The 16,817-nt window shown below is 35.2% G+C and overlaps 1 protein-coding gene and 1 long non-coding RNA gene across 2 annotated transcripts; both read left to right on the top strand.

The window, feature by feature from the left end:
- The first annotated feature begins 11,958 nt into the window (after positions 1 to 11,958).
- Positions 11,959 to 13,584, top strand: LOC125477221. The gene is made up of 3 exons (XR_007258408.1): positions 11,959 to 12,256; positions 12,370 to 12,504; positions 13,131 to 13,584. It is a non-coding gene; the product is annotated as an uncharacterized LOC125477221 (long non-coding RNA).
- A 1,752-nt stretch (positions 13,585 to 15,336) lies between these two features.
- LOC125477218 lies at positions 15,337 to 15,954 on the top strand. The gene has a single exon (XM_048584175.1). It carries the CDS (start codon positions 15,337 to 15,339, stop codon positions 15,952 to 15,954), a length of 618 nt encoding a protein of 205 aa, XP_048440132.1.
- The last annotated feature ends 863 nt before the right edge of the window (positions 15,955 to 16,817 follow it).

Here is a 16,817-nt window from a genome sequence, read left to right as displayed (position 1 = left end):
GCTTGATGAATGTGTTCTTGCTGAGAAAATTTTATGGATATCAAAAATACAAGTTATATGGTGTATTATTCTACGTATTATAATAAAGTTAAGCGACAATATTGACGTATGTCACTTTTTGGGTATATTAATAAAATAACAAATTTACGTTTTATATTGTAAAATAATAACCATAATCATGTCCGGATACATCAAACATTGCTCATTCTTGTTCATCGATAGTATGCAAAAAATATATATATATATATATATATATATTTATCTTTGGTTTTGTACAATGACAATTGCTAATTTTGGTGTAGTGTTGTGTCATTTATTTATGCCAACAAATAGTGTAGGTCTTCCGACTCCTCTCCTTCCGGATTGGTCGTGTTTGCGTCTCGTGATAGGATTGAGGATATACACAAAAGATTACGGGTAATGTTAAGAAGATTAAATTTGTAGATAAAATTTACAAACTAAATAATGTGTCATTAGTAAGAATCATCACGTTTATCAAAGCTTAAGTCATAATTTAATTATCAACTTTCATATCATTTAGTTTACAAAATTTTATTTACAAATTTTATTTTACTAACATTATCCAAAAAACAAGTAATGCAAACTTTACCACGCCAGTAGAGAAAAGAAAAAATAAATAAAAAAAGCTCCGCCACTCTAAGTTATAAGAGAAGATAAAGGTTTTAAGTCATAATTACGGTCACTTGATACCATTAGTGTATAATTTAGTAGTACTTTTATACATTTGTAAGATTTCTTAAAGGAAATCCAACGTTAAGGGGATCAGCTTTTGTGCATCAACACTTGATTGTCTCTAGCATTGGACAGTGCCGTGGTAGACTGGTAGATATAGCTGGCATTCATCAATTATTACTCAATGATTTAAATGATTCTCTTCAACGGTTCCAATTTCTCGATCCGAAAGTTCCAAACATAAAAATCCAAAATAGATCTGATTATGAATGAAAGGCCCTTTTCGTGGCTGGCCTCCAGCTAGCCTACAAAAGTCGACCACATTTGGAAAAGTTGCACATTGCAATAATTTGTAAAGTTGTACTATGGCATCGTAATGATTTGGAAAGTTGCATCTTAAGGTGGAGACAAAAATGGCTATTGTACAAAGCTGCGTTTTCATTTTGGTCAGGATTCACATGAAATGTTTTTTTTTGGGTGTCTTCTGATAATGTAACATTTCAAAAAAATACTGTTGCACTTCAATTATATTAGACACCCACATAAGTCTTGAATGGTCAAGGTATGCTTTAAAAGAAATGAATTATTATCGAGCTATATTATTAGAAATACCAAAAACACTATTCACTTTTGTGTTGGCTTTATATATAGATTACTAGCGTACCAACTTGAAATAAGTGTTGAAAGATAGCGACTACATTGTTTTGATTCTATTTTCTTGCTTAGCTTACAAGTTAAGTTGGAAAAAGTGTGTGCTACTAGACTTTGCGATGGTCAAACTGTTAGCTTTATAAGGTTATACAATTAAAACACAAACGTATGAGTGACAAATCTGATTCTAGTTGTAACCATGGTACTCGAGTAAGGAAGGAGAAAGGGCACAGCAACACCAATGTCTTCTACAAACTGCTAGCATAATACAACTACTCCATGGGAAGCATTATGTTGTGTGTTCTAAGGCTTATAGGGACCGGTGTTTTTATATAGGCTAAAAGTTAGGGTTTCCATCCATAAAGGAAACCTAAACTTACTTTCTTAGCCTCCAAGTCAAGTATCATAATCATATTCAATTAAGGATTCCATCAATCCTATTTCCAATATAAGACACCTTATATAGGATTGATATCTTTAAGAGATCAAATCACAATCAACATTATTCTCCAATATTACATTTCTATTACATGTAGTAGACCACTTAAAGGTTGATTTATATTGGATAAATCCAACACAAATTAGAGTTGGAAATTGCCATCTAAATAGTTTTAGCAGTTTGGATTTCAAATTAGAAATATTTTTTCAAAATATCAAACTGATGCAAGGTGCAACAACTAAAAACAAAATAAAATGAAAAGAAAAATTGATATGCAGAGTCCATTATTTCCTAGTGCAAGGAGAGTCCTGAAAACCCCAAAACCCCATCTCTAGTACCAACCTACAACATAGACAACCAGAAGAACAAAGTTGAACAATCTCACAAACAAAAAGGCACAAACTAAGAAAGAAATCTCTTTGCATATTTCATTCATTCAAAAAAGGTCTAACATCCCCACCATCCAGCAAGAAGTAGGTTTTATCACCAACTTGTAACTTACATTCAGAATTTAAAAGGGCAATAAACTTAATAGCATTGAAAATTGAAAATTACATAAAGAAAGACTATTATCAGCAATAAAAACGTCATGGCTGTTATGATCAGCCAAAAAAATGCCCTAAGTTGTTATTGAGTTTATTAAGTAGTACTAAATAAAGTTAAGCATTCAATTTATCCCAACGATCCATAAATGAACTAGCCATCATATATGCATCATCCGCTCTGGGTTGGAGAAAATTCGCCTTCGAATTTGCCTCTCTAGTATCTTCGTTGTCCACTTTGAATGGAATGAGATGTTTCACATTGAACACATTAGAAGTATGAATATGGCTAGGCAACTTTAGGTGATAAGCATTGAGGTTAATCTTTTCAAGAATTTCATATGGCCCAATCTTCCTTGCAAACAGTTTATTGGAATCTCCAGCTGAAAAACGATCATTCGTCAAAACTGCCCAAAGAAATTCTCCCACATCAAACTCCACCATTCGCCTTTTGGAATCTGCATGAGCTTTGTATTTCTGACTTGTTTCTTGAAGGTGCTTGTGCGTCATGCTATCGATCTGCTTGACATTATCAATGAAACTTTCATCTTTGCCACTAATTCTTTTCGTGTTTGGTACAGGAGCAAGATCAACTGGTGCTAGTGAAATTAAGCCAAAGACAGTGTAGAAATGATACATTCCGGTGCTACAATTGACTGAACAATAGTAGGCGAACTCCACAATACATAACTTATGGTCCAATGACTTTAGATGCTAACCAACTAAGCAAAGCAAAAGGTCCCCTAATTAGCGATTCACAACTTCAGTTTGCCCATCAGGTTGAGGATGAGGCGTTGCTAAAATTCAATTGTGTATTAGCTAATTTCTGCAGGCTCCTCAAAAAATGACTCAAAAATTTCGTGTTCTGATCAGAAACAATCGATCTTGGTAACTCATGAATTTGATATACATCATGAAAGAATAACTCAGCAACTTTCGAAGCATCCATTGTCTTCTTGCAGACAATAAAGTGAGCCATCTTGGAAAATCGATCCATCACAACAAAAATTGAGACTACACCACACTGAGTACAAGGCTAACCTAAAACAAAAATTCGACATCGTTCTACAAAACGATATACATATTTGCGCATGGTAGGCCAGAAATAAGAGAAAGAAATAAGCTCAGGGTCTTGTCCCTTCCAACGTGGCCTTCATTATGTAACTCTTGTATGATCCTCAATCTTAAACTAGACTCTGTTATGCAAAGTTGGTTCCCTTTAAAAAGAAACCCATCATGCAACACATATTATGTTATAGTTCCATGCTTAACATCTTCAACAAATGTAGAGAAGAAAGGATTAGTTTTCAATAAATCCTTCAAAAAGTCAAACCCCAATACTTGAATTCTCATCGAGCCAAGTAAACACTTCCTCCGACTCAAAGCACCTGCAACCTGATTTTGCACACCGGCTTTGTGCTTTAAGACGAATGTAAATTCTTGCAACTATGCTGCCCACTTAGCATGCCTCGTTGGCAATTTTTCCTGATTGTTTATATGCTTTAAAGAGTCATGATCGGAGAACATAACAAACTCTTTGTAGATCAGATAGTGCCTCCAATACTGCAATGCTTGAACAATGGCATAGAATTCCAATTGTTTGTGGAATAATTCAATGTTGAATGATGAGTCCATATTATGCCATATATTTCACCATATTCTTAGTTATAGTTAGCAAAGTCCTGGTAGAACAATTATTACTTTATTTATAACAATAACTAAACTTTACTTTCTTTTTTTTAGAACAAAAAAAAAAAAAAAAAAATGAACTCAAATGAAAGCAAGTGCTTCAATCTCACCCCCAAAAATCATGTTGGTGTGAATGTGCTAATTGTCAAAGGATAACTCATGAATTAGTGCCTAAACAACAATAAATAGAAAATACTCTACCGTGGGGTTCATCTCCACCATGTTCATTTGTTCTAACGTTTAAAATAATATATGAATATAAACTTAAAAAGAATGAAAAAATTTAGTATACTTAAAAATTAAAAATCTAAATATTTTACTTTCCCACCTCAAACTTAAATCACACATTGTTCTCAAGATGCGGAAAAAATAAAGAAAGAAAACAAAAATATTAAAACCTTAAAAACCGAAAAATAGCTAACAAAGACAAAGAAAATAAACTAGGGAATAGAAATAGAAAAAAGAAACAATGAAAGAAAGTATAAAATAACAAAGGAAGAGATATAGCTGGCATTCATCAATTATTACTGATCCATTTCACAAGAACTCAATGATTTAAATAATTCTCTTCAACGGTTCCAATTTCTCGATCTAAAAGTTCCAAACATAAAAATCCAAAATAGATCTGATTCCGAATGAAAGGCCCTTTTCGTGGCTGGCCTGCAGCTAGCTTACAAAAGTCGACCACATCTGGAAAAGTTGCATATTGCAATAATTTGTAAAGTTGTACTATGGCATCGTAATGATTTGGAAAGTTGCATCCTAAGGTGGAGACAAAAATGGCTATTGTACAAAGCTGCGCTTTCATTTCGGACAGGATTCACATGAAATGGTTTTTTTTTGGGTGTCTTCTGATAATGTAACATTCCAGAAAAATACTGTTGCACTTCAATTATATTAGACACCCACATAAGTCTTGAACGGTCGAGGTATGCTTTAAAAGAAATGAATTATTATCGAGCTATATTATTAGAAATACCAAAAACACTATTCACTTTTTGTGTTGGCTTTATATATAGATTACTAGCCTACCAACTTGAAATAAGTGTTGAAAGATAGCAAACATTGTTTTGATTCTATTTTCTTGCTTAGCTTACAAGTTAAGTTGGAAAAGTGTGTGCTACTGGACTTTGTGATGGTCAAACTGTTAGCTTTATAAGGTTATACAATTAAAACACAAACGTATGAGTGACAAATCTGATTCCAGTTGTAACCATGGTACTCGAGTAAGGAAGGAGAAAGGGCACAGCGACGCCAATGCAAACTCCTAGCATAATACAACTACTCCATGGGAAGCATTATGTTGTGTGTTCTAAGGCTTATAGGGACCGGTGTTTTTATATAGGCTAAAAGTTAGGGTTTCCATCCATAAAGGAAACCTAAACTTACTTTCTTAGCCTCCAAGTCAAGTATCATAATCATATTCAATTAAGGATTCCATCAATCCTATTTCCAATATAAGACACCTTATATAGGATTGATATCTTTAAGACATCAAATCACAACCAACATTATTCTCCAATATTACATTCCTATTACATGTAGTAGACCACTTAAAGGTTGATTTATATTGGATAAATCCAACACAAACTAGAGTTGGAAATTGCCATCTAAATAGTTTTAGCAGTTTGGATTTCAAATTAGAAACATTTTTTCAAAATATCAAACTGATGCAAGGTGCAACGACTAAAAACAAAATAAAATGAAAAGAAAAGGCACAAACTAAGAAAGAAATCTCTTTGCATATTTCATTCATTCAAAAAAGGTCTAACATCCCCACCTTCCAGCAAGAAGTAGGTTTTATCACCAACTTGTAACTTACATTCAGAATTTAAAAGGGCAATAAACTTAATAGCATTGAAAATTGAAAATTACATAAAGAAAGGCTATTATCAGCAATAAAAACGTCATGGTTGTTATGATCAGCCAAAAAAAGGCCCTAAGCTGTTATTGAGTTTATTAAGTAGTACTTAATAAAGTTAAGCATTCAATTTATCCCAACGATCCATAAATGAACTAGCCATCATATCTGCATCATCCTCTCTAGGTTGGAGAAAATTCGCCTTCGAATTTGCATGTCTAGTATCTTCGTTGTCCACTTTGAATGGAATGAGATGTTTCACATTGAACACATTAGAAGTACGAATATGGCTAGGCAACTTCAGGTGATAAGCATTGAGGTTAATCTTTTCAAGAATTTCAGATGGCCCAATCTTCCTTGCAAACAGTTTATTGGAATCTCCAGCTGAAAAACGATCATTCGTCAAAATTGCCCAAACAAATGCTCCCACATCAAACTCTACCATTCACCTTTCGGAATCTGCATGAGCTTTGTATTTTTGACTTGTTTCTTGAAGGTGCTTGTGCGTCATGCTATCGATCTGCTTGACATTATCAACGAAACTTTCATCTTTGCCACTAATTCTTTTCGCGTTTGGTACAGGAGCAAGATCAACTGGTGCTAGTGGAATTAAGCCAAAGACAATGTATAAAGGACACATTCTGGTGCTACAATGACGAAACAATAGTAGGCAAACTCCACAATACATAACTTGTGGTCTAATGACTTCAGATGCTAACCAACTAGGCAAAGCAAAAGGTCCCCTAATTAGCGATTCACAACTTCAGTTTGCCCATCAGGTTGAGGATGAGGCGTTGCTAAAATTCAATTGTGTATTAGCTAATTTCTGCAGGCTCCTCAAAAAAATACTCAGAAATTTGGTGTTCTGATCAGAAATAATCGATCTTGGTAACCCATGAATTTGATATACATCATGAAAGAATAACTCAACAACTTTTGAAGCATCCATTGTCTTCTTGCAGACAATAAAGTGAGCCATCTTGGAAAATCGATCCATCACAACAAAAATTGAGTCTACACCGCACTAAGTATGAGGCAAATCTGAAACAAAATCCATGCTTTTATCTACCCATGGTTGTGATGGAATGGGTAATGGCATGTATAATCCAGTGTTTGCCGCTTTGCCTTTAGAAACTTGACAGATTCGACATCGTTCTACGAAACGATATACATATTTGCGCATGGTAGGCCAGAAATAAGAGAAAGAAATAAGCTCAAGGTCTTGTCCCTTCCAATGTGGCCTTCATTATAAAACTCTTGTATGATCCTCAATCTTAAACTAGACTCTGGTATGCAAAGTTGGTTCCCTTTAAAGAGAAACCCATCATGCAACACATATTATGTTATAGTTCCATGCTTAACATCTTTAACAAATGTAGAGAAGAAAGGATTAGTTTTCAATAAATCCTTCAAAGAGTCAAACCCCAATACTTGAATTCTCATCGAGCTAAGTAAATATTTCCTCCGACATAAAGCACATGCAACCTGATTTTGCACACCGGCTTTGTGCTTTAAGACAAATGCAAATTCTTGCAAATATGCTGGCCACTTAGCATGCCTTGTTGGTAATTTTTCTTGATTGTTTATATGCTTTAAAGAGTCATGATCGGAGAACATAACAAACTCTTTGTAGATCAGATAGTGCCTCCAATACTGCAATGCTTGAACAATGGCATAGAATTCCAAGTCATTTGTGGAATAATTCAATGTCGAATGATGAGTCCATATTATGCCATATATTTCACCCTATTCTTAGTTATAATTTATTGGAATAATCCTATATAAGGCATCACGCAAAACACGAGCATCAGATGCAGAGCCTTGCCATCCAGGTAACACATAAAAAATCTTGAATTTGGACCACAAATTCCTAACATATTAGTGGATATATCACCCTTTCTATCTTGATATCTTGGTCTTTCCTCATCCATTATCGATACTGGTATGAGAGTTCCATCAAGTGCTCCAAGACAATTCTAAATAAAAATGTCATACAAATGAAAAAAAAAAAAGAAAAGAGATAAGTCTAAAAAGCTAATGAAGATATCAAACGAAGACATATTTTTTTGGTATAGTTGTTGATTGATTACCTCAAACCACCGCCACTTGTCTCTTTCAGAATTGCCAATAACACTTGGCTGATATTGCACATATTCTTGACTTATTTTCATCATTGCATGCAACACATAAATTGCTGACTAATTGTTTCCTTGGAACGATAATAATGAAAACCGATGACTCTAACCTTCAAGTTGTGGGCAAGTATATTAAAAAATATTGCAACAGATTCTTCAATGGACACATTTCTCGTGCGAACTAATCCACCAATCCCTTGTAAAATTTCACATAATTGCTTAAATGCACTCTTGCTAACTCATAATTGTTCAATGCATGTTGAATCCTTTCCATCGAGGAATCGACCAAGGAAAGATTGCCTTTCTTGATCCCAATCATTTGAAGGTTCTTTGAGAAGAACACTTGTACTATGCCAATGCATGACCATGACAATAACATATATAATTGTACTGACAATAATTTTCCTTTTTTACCTATTTTCCTCTTCATTTATAGCACGATGTCGCTTTACCCTCGTTAGCATGTCTACAATATGAGTATTTTACATACCTATTTGAATGTATGAACAAAGATATATTGAGATATGCAACAAATATTTATGGGATAATAGTATTTTCCATTGAAGTGAAGTAAAAAGTTCAGGGGAAGAACCACCCCCCCCCCCCAACCCAAAAAAAAAGCCACCACCATCACCAAAAACCCTCCACCTTTCCCAGGTAAGGTTAATTACATACCAAATAGACAATTCAATCGGAGAAAAAAAAAACATAATAAGCACACCAAACATTAAACTATCAACAAAATTCACAATTCTATAATGAGTATACCCTTTTTTGATTTCCTATTACATGCATTTTCGCACAGAAAATGTATTACTATTGATCCCCAAGCATAAACATTCCAAAGGCCAGCATAATGCTTCTCTATTCAAACATATTCATATATCTAATGTCTATATGTATACTTGTCCTTTTTCATTTCTGTTTTCTCCCACTGCGTTTTAGTGCAAGAGGTACCTCAGAATACAAGATATCTAACTATATGCATAAGGAATCATTAAGTAGATCCAGGATCGAGATTGAACATTATCAAAATATTCCTCACTCTTCAAATTATGCAGACTGAATTCGGGATTCTCACCGTTGTTGGAATTGTGAAATTACACCTCTTTAGGAGGAAATTAAACTCAGAAATCTTCGTCCCCAATTTCCACCTTTTTTCCCGTAGAAATTGGCGTTTCTCACGTTGCAAGGTTCCCAAACGAGGGAAAACTGCTTTCCCATCCTAAATTCCCTAGTTTAAGTGAAATTCTATTTTATTTTACCGTATCCAAATGGGGTGTAAAGGAATTTGAAATGAGGGTAGTTGAAAAGGATCTTTTGTCTAGTTGAGCCGTAGGTACCAAGTCTCAGGCGAGCCCAGAGTGCACAGTTTCTTTTAGGGTAATTCCGGATTAGCGACGAAGGGTTTTGGCAAGACGACTAACAAAACAGGAAATTGGGATGATTTAGTTCGTACAATTAGTCACTCGAGACCAAGTGGTATAAGTACGAAATGGGATGTACGAGGTCTGGGTGTTTACTTATACGGATTAACGGGTATAGACGAAGATTCTGCATTGCAATCTACATTGTTGTTAATAATGAATGCATACTTTTTTTTTTTTACAGAAGTACGATAATTCATTGCAAGCAAATTCAAAATACAAACAAATTGAGAATAGTGTGCATACTAGGCCTTGATAAAACCTTGCCGGGAATTTCACTCCGGTCGAAGGAAAAAGAGTGTCTTGCACAACATAAAGGACCTATCCTCAAATGTCAATACATAAACAAATTTCGAACTATCTTCGAACAAAATATGCAACTTAGGGGATTATACCATGACACTTAATTTAAGATTGTCAATTTACCATGACAAGGTTATGTCCTTACTGAGTTGTTGAAGCTCATCCCTTTATTGTTATGCAGGTTTTTGAACTAAACAATTCAAAGGGTAGGCAGGATGGGATTGTGTCAGATGTGAGGCTAGAATTTGTTTTATCTATTTATATTAGCATTGTAAAGAATTTGTATTTATCTATTTATCTGCTTCTCTCTCCCTTGCCCATCTATCTACTTCTCTCTTTCCCAGATCTGAAACCCAGCCCATCCACTGCCTAAATCTCAACACCAAAATTTGAAAAAAAAAATTCAAAACAAAAACAACAACAATCCCCATACAAAATTCTTCCTTATTCCCAATAATTCCCAAAAAATTCCCAAAAAAAAAAACATTTTCCCAGAAAATTCCTGAGAAATGGATTGAGAAAGGGAGAGAGTAGCTTTAGTACAAAGAAACATGGAGAGACGGAGGAGAGAGTAGCTTTAAGGACGATTTTGCAGGAAAAATCACCTTGAAGGATATTGTTTTGCAGGAAAAAATGAGTGCTGGGGGACGACACTAACGAGGAAGAAAAGAATGAACTCCCAAAGAGAAAGTCTAGATAGAGAAGAGCGTCCCAGGCACAAACACAAAGAAAAAGCTTGAATAAAAAATAAAATATTATTGAGTTAATAACAAAATATTATTAAATGTGTATTTAATGATATAAAGTTATAGTTGTTAACTATTCCTTTTTTTTAGTCCGGCACTCTACCAAATGCTTCACTAAATCAATCCAGCTTAGTCTAGTCTAAGTCAATCCAGCTTAGTCCCTAAAGCTAGTCCAGTCTGAGTTAATCCGGTGCAACAAACGCACCCTTAGTGTTTACCCTGACTTGGGAGCCTAGGGATTTTCCTACGTCTGCAATGTACATTTTCAGAGTTTATTTAAATGCATATATGTAAGATACCTTCATGTGATGTGGATGTGAAAATTAATTTGCTAATCCAAATTGGCATTAGATTTATAAATTGGAACCTATTCACCTCCCTTAAACTAGTACCATCCATCATTGAAACATAACATATGAGCTCTTCATCAACACCCTTTCCATTCACACCATGGTGGATTTTGTGGATTTCTCAACCACTAATCACTTTCTTGCAAAGGACTTTTATGACAATAATACGTCGCCATGGTGGAGTCTCAAGCCAATGAAACAATTATAACTGTATAAGTTTTTCTATGCAATATTATGTCATTAGCACGAAACGCGACAGTGAGGATACACCCATACCTTAGAACTTGTTTCAAAAAGAGATCTCTTGGTAGGGATAGCAACGGTTCGGTTTGGGGATGAAAGTGCTATATCCAATCCCATAACCATGAAAATTAACCATATCCATAACCGCAAATTAACCATCGGGTATTATCCATAACCATAGCCATCGGTTAACGGTTATATCCATTTTTGTCAATACAAAAAATATATTCGTTTAATTGACGCATGATAATTTATTAAATATTAATTTCGTCATTAAATATTTGATGTATAAAATAATTTAATGAATGGATCTTGTGGAGCATAAAAGTTAAAGTTAAACATTAATAATGTTGGTTGATCTTTTGATAACTCCCATAAGTACCATTAAATTCTCATAGATTTTGATTTATATCAAAACTTATGAACATTCCCACAAAATGCAACTCACATAATGCAATTTTGTATTACACTCAAAGTAAGGGATTTGGCAAATAATGAATATACATATGTGTGTGTATATATATTTTAATATTTTAATATTATGATTAATTATATTATATATTATTCGGTTCAGATTCGGGGATTGATACGGATTTTGACCCTTATAACCATATCCAAAATCATAACCGAATAATATTCATATTTTTTTCCCATACCCAAAATACACCCGAATTTTTATACCCAAATCCAATCTATTCAGACGATTATCGAGTTAAACAATTAGAATTGTCATCCCTATCTCTTGGGGTGTCTTCTTGAAACTCATGTCTTGAAACTCATTTCAAGACAGATAAGGACCCAAACGAAGAGACAAATAAAACCATCACAAACCCACCACTTAAACCCCAAAACCAAAACCAAAACCTAAAAGAGTTCGCACTCCCTCGCTATTTCGACAGCCAACAATGGCGAAACTGAGGACGTCAATGGACTTAGCCTTCTGGGACTTGAACGTTTCTTCGCCTCAGACCCTTGAGGACTCCGCCAAGGCCGTTCCCGGCTACCCATTTCCTCTCGACGGTGCTCGAGCCAGCCGAGCCCTCAGGATTCAGCAACAATCTCTTCTGGGAAATGGGTTCCCTTTGGGTGTTATACCTTCCGACTCCCCCACTACTAACAGGGACTTGGGTTCTTTTTCTCTCCAGTCCCTCTTGCTCAGACCAGCTACCTCTAACTGGTACACTGCTACAACTTCTTTGCTTAGCTATTGCCTATTGGATTTTCTCAAATTTATGTTATACTTTCCTTTAATTGATATTCTTTTTCGTTTTATGTGTTTCCGTGGATCAGTTTGTAGTTTGTATGGTTACTGAGAAAATGATGAGTAATGGGTGTGATTCGTTTGTTGTTTGTTTTGTTGCTGGGAAAGTTTGGAGAGAGGAGCAATTGGAATTGTTGTTATAGGGAATTGGTTAAAGGAAAAAGGTTAGCAAAGATAATTTGTCTCCTGTTTGCTGAGAAATGAACATTTTTTGTTTCTCCAAATTCGTATTTTCTGTAAACAATTTTTATGTTACTAATTGCCAAATTCGTATATTGCATAAACTTTGGGTTATTGGTGAATTACTTGATGTGAGAAAGAGAGCTTGAGTGGAAAGCTTGACAGCCAAACAAAGCTTGTTTGCCTAGTTCTAGTGGTACAGCACATAAAGCATGAATTTTTTGTTGCCTTGTTATTTTAAAAATTTGCAAGGGGGTTCTTATGTTTTTTGAGAGCATCAACGCTTTATCATGTTTATAAGAGCACTGATTGGGATTATCCAATTTTTTTTTATGGGATTTCTTAGGTGAAAAGGTTTGTTGCCATGTTTTGAAATTTGAACAGTATCCTAGCTAATGAATGTACTGTGTAAATGCATTGAATTTTTGTAATTACCGATCCAAATGTGTTGAGTTTAATGTCCTAATTCCTTAAGCATGTTTTCTGTTAAAGGAGTGATTTAAGAGTTACTATGCTTAGACCAAAGTCATCTCACATTAACCAAATCCGGTTAGCACTCTTAGTTGTCAGACATACTAATTCCCTTGTTACATGATCTGCGCGAAAATAGGTGGCTTGGATTAATTGGGCAGTTCTGCCGGAAGAAACTTTTATCTTCTGTTAAAGCTGAATTAACTAATGGTGAGATGGAGGTCCCTACATTCAAAGATGTGGCAATGCATGTCTTGGACAAGTCACTTTATTCGTTTGAATTATGTACACAGCTTCTTTTGTCTCCGTCATCATCCATAAAGTTGAGCGCAGAAGGGCATGGGGAAAGGACGCCACAACAAATTGGTGCTCTTTCACAAAGCATGCATTTGCTTTCCTCGTTTTGACCTTTAATCAAATTGTTTAAACAGTCAGAATTCCTGTTATCTTTTGTTTGCCGGGTTCATGAAGCTAGTTTGAATGATTTATGGGTATTGGAGTTGTTAGGTTTAAGTTCTTCCTGGGGTTTGTTCATGCCAGGTTGTAGTATCATCCTACTGCGATTTTTTATCTTTCATATGACAAATTTCTCATATAGGAATTAAAGTTAAACTTATGTAATTCTAGGGATGTATCTATATGAACTATTAATCACTTGAACATATACCAGATTCAGTCAGCATGTATAATCTTAAAGTATTATTCCTAATTTCTTAAAGATAGTGGTGAATGATTTTTCATTTTGTGGGGATTAGACATGATGGAAAATAATCCTTTCTGATCCTTACCATTTTGGCTGATTGGAATGGAAAATAATCCATCTCCTACCATCAAGTAACCCACAATTTTTTTCATTTCTTTCGTCAACATACCTTGAATATAGTCAGTTGTCCATTTTAATCCAATCTTAGAGACCAAATGAGTGTTATGCACTGCACTGAGCATAGATAAAAGTGGAAAGTTTCATGTCTGTAAATTAAGAACCATGTACTGAAAAGATTAATTTATGTACCTTTAACATTGCACATGTGCACTGCATAAGCTGTTTTAGTGAAAAAGTTCATGCCTGTACCTTTATTTCCTTCATTTATCTTCCTGTTTAAATTATGAGCCATGTATGAAATTTTACTAACCTTTAAGATGTTTGCCGCTTCCTTATATTACACTTGAGGCTGCATGGCCTGAACTATTCGTTGACCATAAAGGAAAATACTGGGATGTGCCTGAGTCAATTTCCTTAGATATGTCTTCACTTGTTTCCGAATCTGGATTGCGGTACCGCATTGGTGTACATAAGAATAGTGGTCATCCCCAGGCTGTTAATTCCATAGATGGTGAGGCACCTACTTATCTAATGCCTGGATTCTGTGCAGCCTTTTCTTATGAAAAAGGCCAAGATCTTTGGAGGCAAAATGAGACACGAAAAGACATCATGATACAGAAAGAAAGGGGTTGGTTTTGGCAGCGATCTTATGATGTGTCTTAAAGAACCTCATTCTTCAGTATGTGGAATTTTTGGTAATTTTACACGTTACTCATTTTTTCTGTGATAACTTGTATTATCTCATTACATTTTTGTTGGAAGTTTCATACCAATACTCAGGTGCAATATTTTAAAACTTTTAGCTTATACATTTGCCTGTTTTTATACATGTATACGTGTTTTGGTACCTCTTTGGTTCACTTATATTGTATGTGTATTTTTCTACTTTAGTATTAAACCCAGTACATGTAATGAGTTTGTCACCTCCTTTCATCTGTTTCGTGGTTGTAGATGTGCCTGCAATAAAAGAAACATCTTAAATAATAATAATAAAATATAATTCTAGAGACAAAAGTTCTTGTTGAAAAGTAAATTGCTTACTAATTACTTGTTAGTAAATAGTTTACTTAGTAGTTTTTCTATTTGTTATTTTGTGAAACTGTTTTCTGTTGAGATAGCTTGAGCTCATATGCCAAGTGTAGGTCTTAGATCAGTTTTCATTCTATTGGCTCACATGCCTTGTAATTGCCATGTGTCATAATCACAATGGCTTATGTATTGAATGGTGATGATGACTGATGTAAGGAATGAAAGAATATATGAAAGTGGAGCACCATTCTAAATGAAAGAATGATGCTGTTATGAAATATTCTCCCTGCTTCTCTCTCTAGTTTTTTCTTCTCTCTTCATTCTTCTTGCTCCCTTCGAAATCCAAATGATCAGATTAATGGAAGCTTACTCTAATCTTAACATGGTATCTTAAGCCTAGTTTCTATCTGGAATCGGGGCGTCGAATATGTGAGGGCTGTGCTCGAAAATCCAACGTGAAATTTCTAACTCAGTTCATTGATTCAGGTCTCAAATGGCTGGGTCAAGTGGTGGTGATCTTCGGGCTCCAATATTAATTGGTGGCAACTATGAATTTTGGAAGATCCGAATGAGAACCATTTTCAAATCGCATGGAATCTGGGATTTGGTTGAAAAGGGTTTTGAAATTCCAGAATCGAAGGGGAAGAAGGTCGAAGAGGAAGGCTCATCAGATTCAGAGAAAGCTTTGCTGAGTGATAAGCTAATGAAGGATGCTAAGGCATTGGGTATCATTCAAGGCGCAGTTTCGGAGGATATTTTTCCCAGAATCTCGAATGAGGAGACCTCAATGGGCACTTGGGATATTTTACACCAGGAATTTCATGGTGATAAACCAGTGAGATCCATCAAACTACAGGGTCTACGCCGTGATTTCAAGTACACGAGGATGAAGGATGATGAAACCTTGTATGTGTATCTCACTCGTCTTCTCGAGTTGGTGAATCAAATGAAAGGGTATGGGGAAGATTTAGTCATAGAGCGTTTGGTTCAGAAATTGCTTATAAGCTTGACCAAAGAATTTGATCCAGTTTGCTATGTGATCAATCAAACTAAGGATATTGAAACTATTGAGGTGCAAGAGGTTATTGCTTCTTTGAGAGGATTTGCATAGCTCCTTGATAGGCATGCTAAGAGTACCACTGAGAGAGCTTTCAGTAGTATGAGTGTGAATCCAAAGGGAACTCAGTCAAATCCCTCTTTAGGTAACTCTAAACCAAAGAAGAACTGGAAATCGAAGGGAAAGAAATGGGACCCTAAACCTCAGAACTTTGTCAATCAAGGTGGAAAATATGATCAAGGGGGAAAACCTGATCAGGCTAAGGGAAAATGCTAACATTGTGATAAGCTACATTATGGTGAGTATTGGTTTAAAGGAAAGCCAAAGTGTCATGGTTGCAATCGATTTGGTCATTTCATCAAGGACTGTGATCCAGTTTGCTAGATATATTAAAGAGGTTATGATTGTACCTGGATTGGATGAGAGTTTATTGAGTGTAGGGCAGATGGTAGAACATGGATATTGGCTTATGTTTGGTGATTACATGGTTGATATATATGGAGAAAGACAGATGGAAGATTTGATTGCAAGTGTTCAAATGAAAGGAAACAGATGTTTTCCCTTAAGTCTAGAATATGTTAATCCTCTTATGGCTAATAGAGCAACTGTTGAAGAGTCATCTTGGTTGTGGCATAGAAGATATGGACATCTAAACTACATCATATTGATGCTCCTGCAAGAGAAGGAAATGGTGCAGGGTTTACCTAAATTACAAGTCACTGAGCATGTTTGCCTTGGATGTGCTACAGGGAAGGGTCACAGAGAACCATTCGATAAGGAAAAGGCTAGGAGAGCATCACAACCTCTAGAGCTGATTCACTCTGATATCTGTGGTCCAATGCAGATCACTACTCTTGGAGGGAACAGATTCTTCCTTACCTTTATTGATGATCACACTAGAATGTGTTAGGTGTTCT

Source organism: the organism of the source record quoted next, unplaced genomic scaffold (assembly GCF_019419815.1).
Source record: "Pyrus x bretschneideri cultivar Hongxiangsu unplaced genomic scaffold, Pyrus_bretschneideri_v1 Contig200, whole genome shotgun sequence".
In the NCBI taxonomy this organism is placed as follows: domain Eukaryota; kingdom Viridiplantae; phylum Streptophyta; class Magnoliopsida; order Rosales; family Rosaceae; genus Pyrus; species Pyrus x bretschneideri.
The sequence above is the reverse complement of the archived record's forward strand: the minus strand, read 5'-3'. Positions and strand labels throughout refer to the sequence as shown.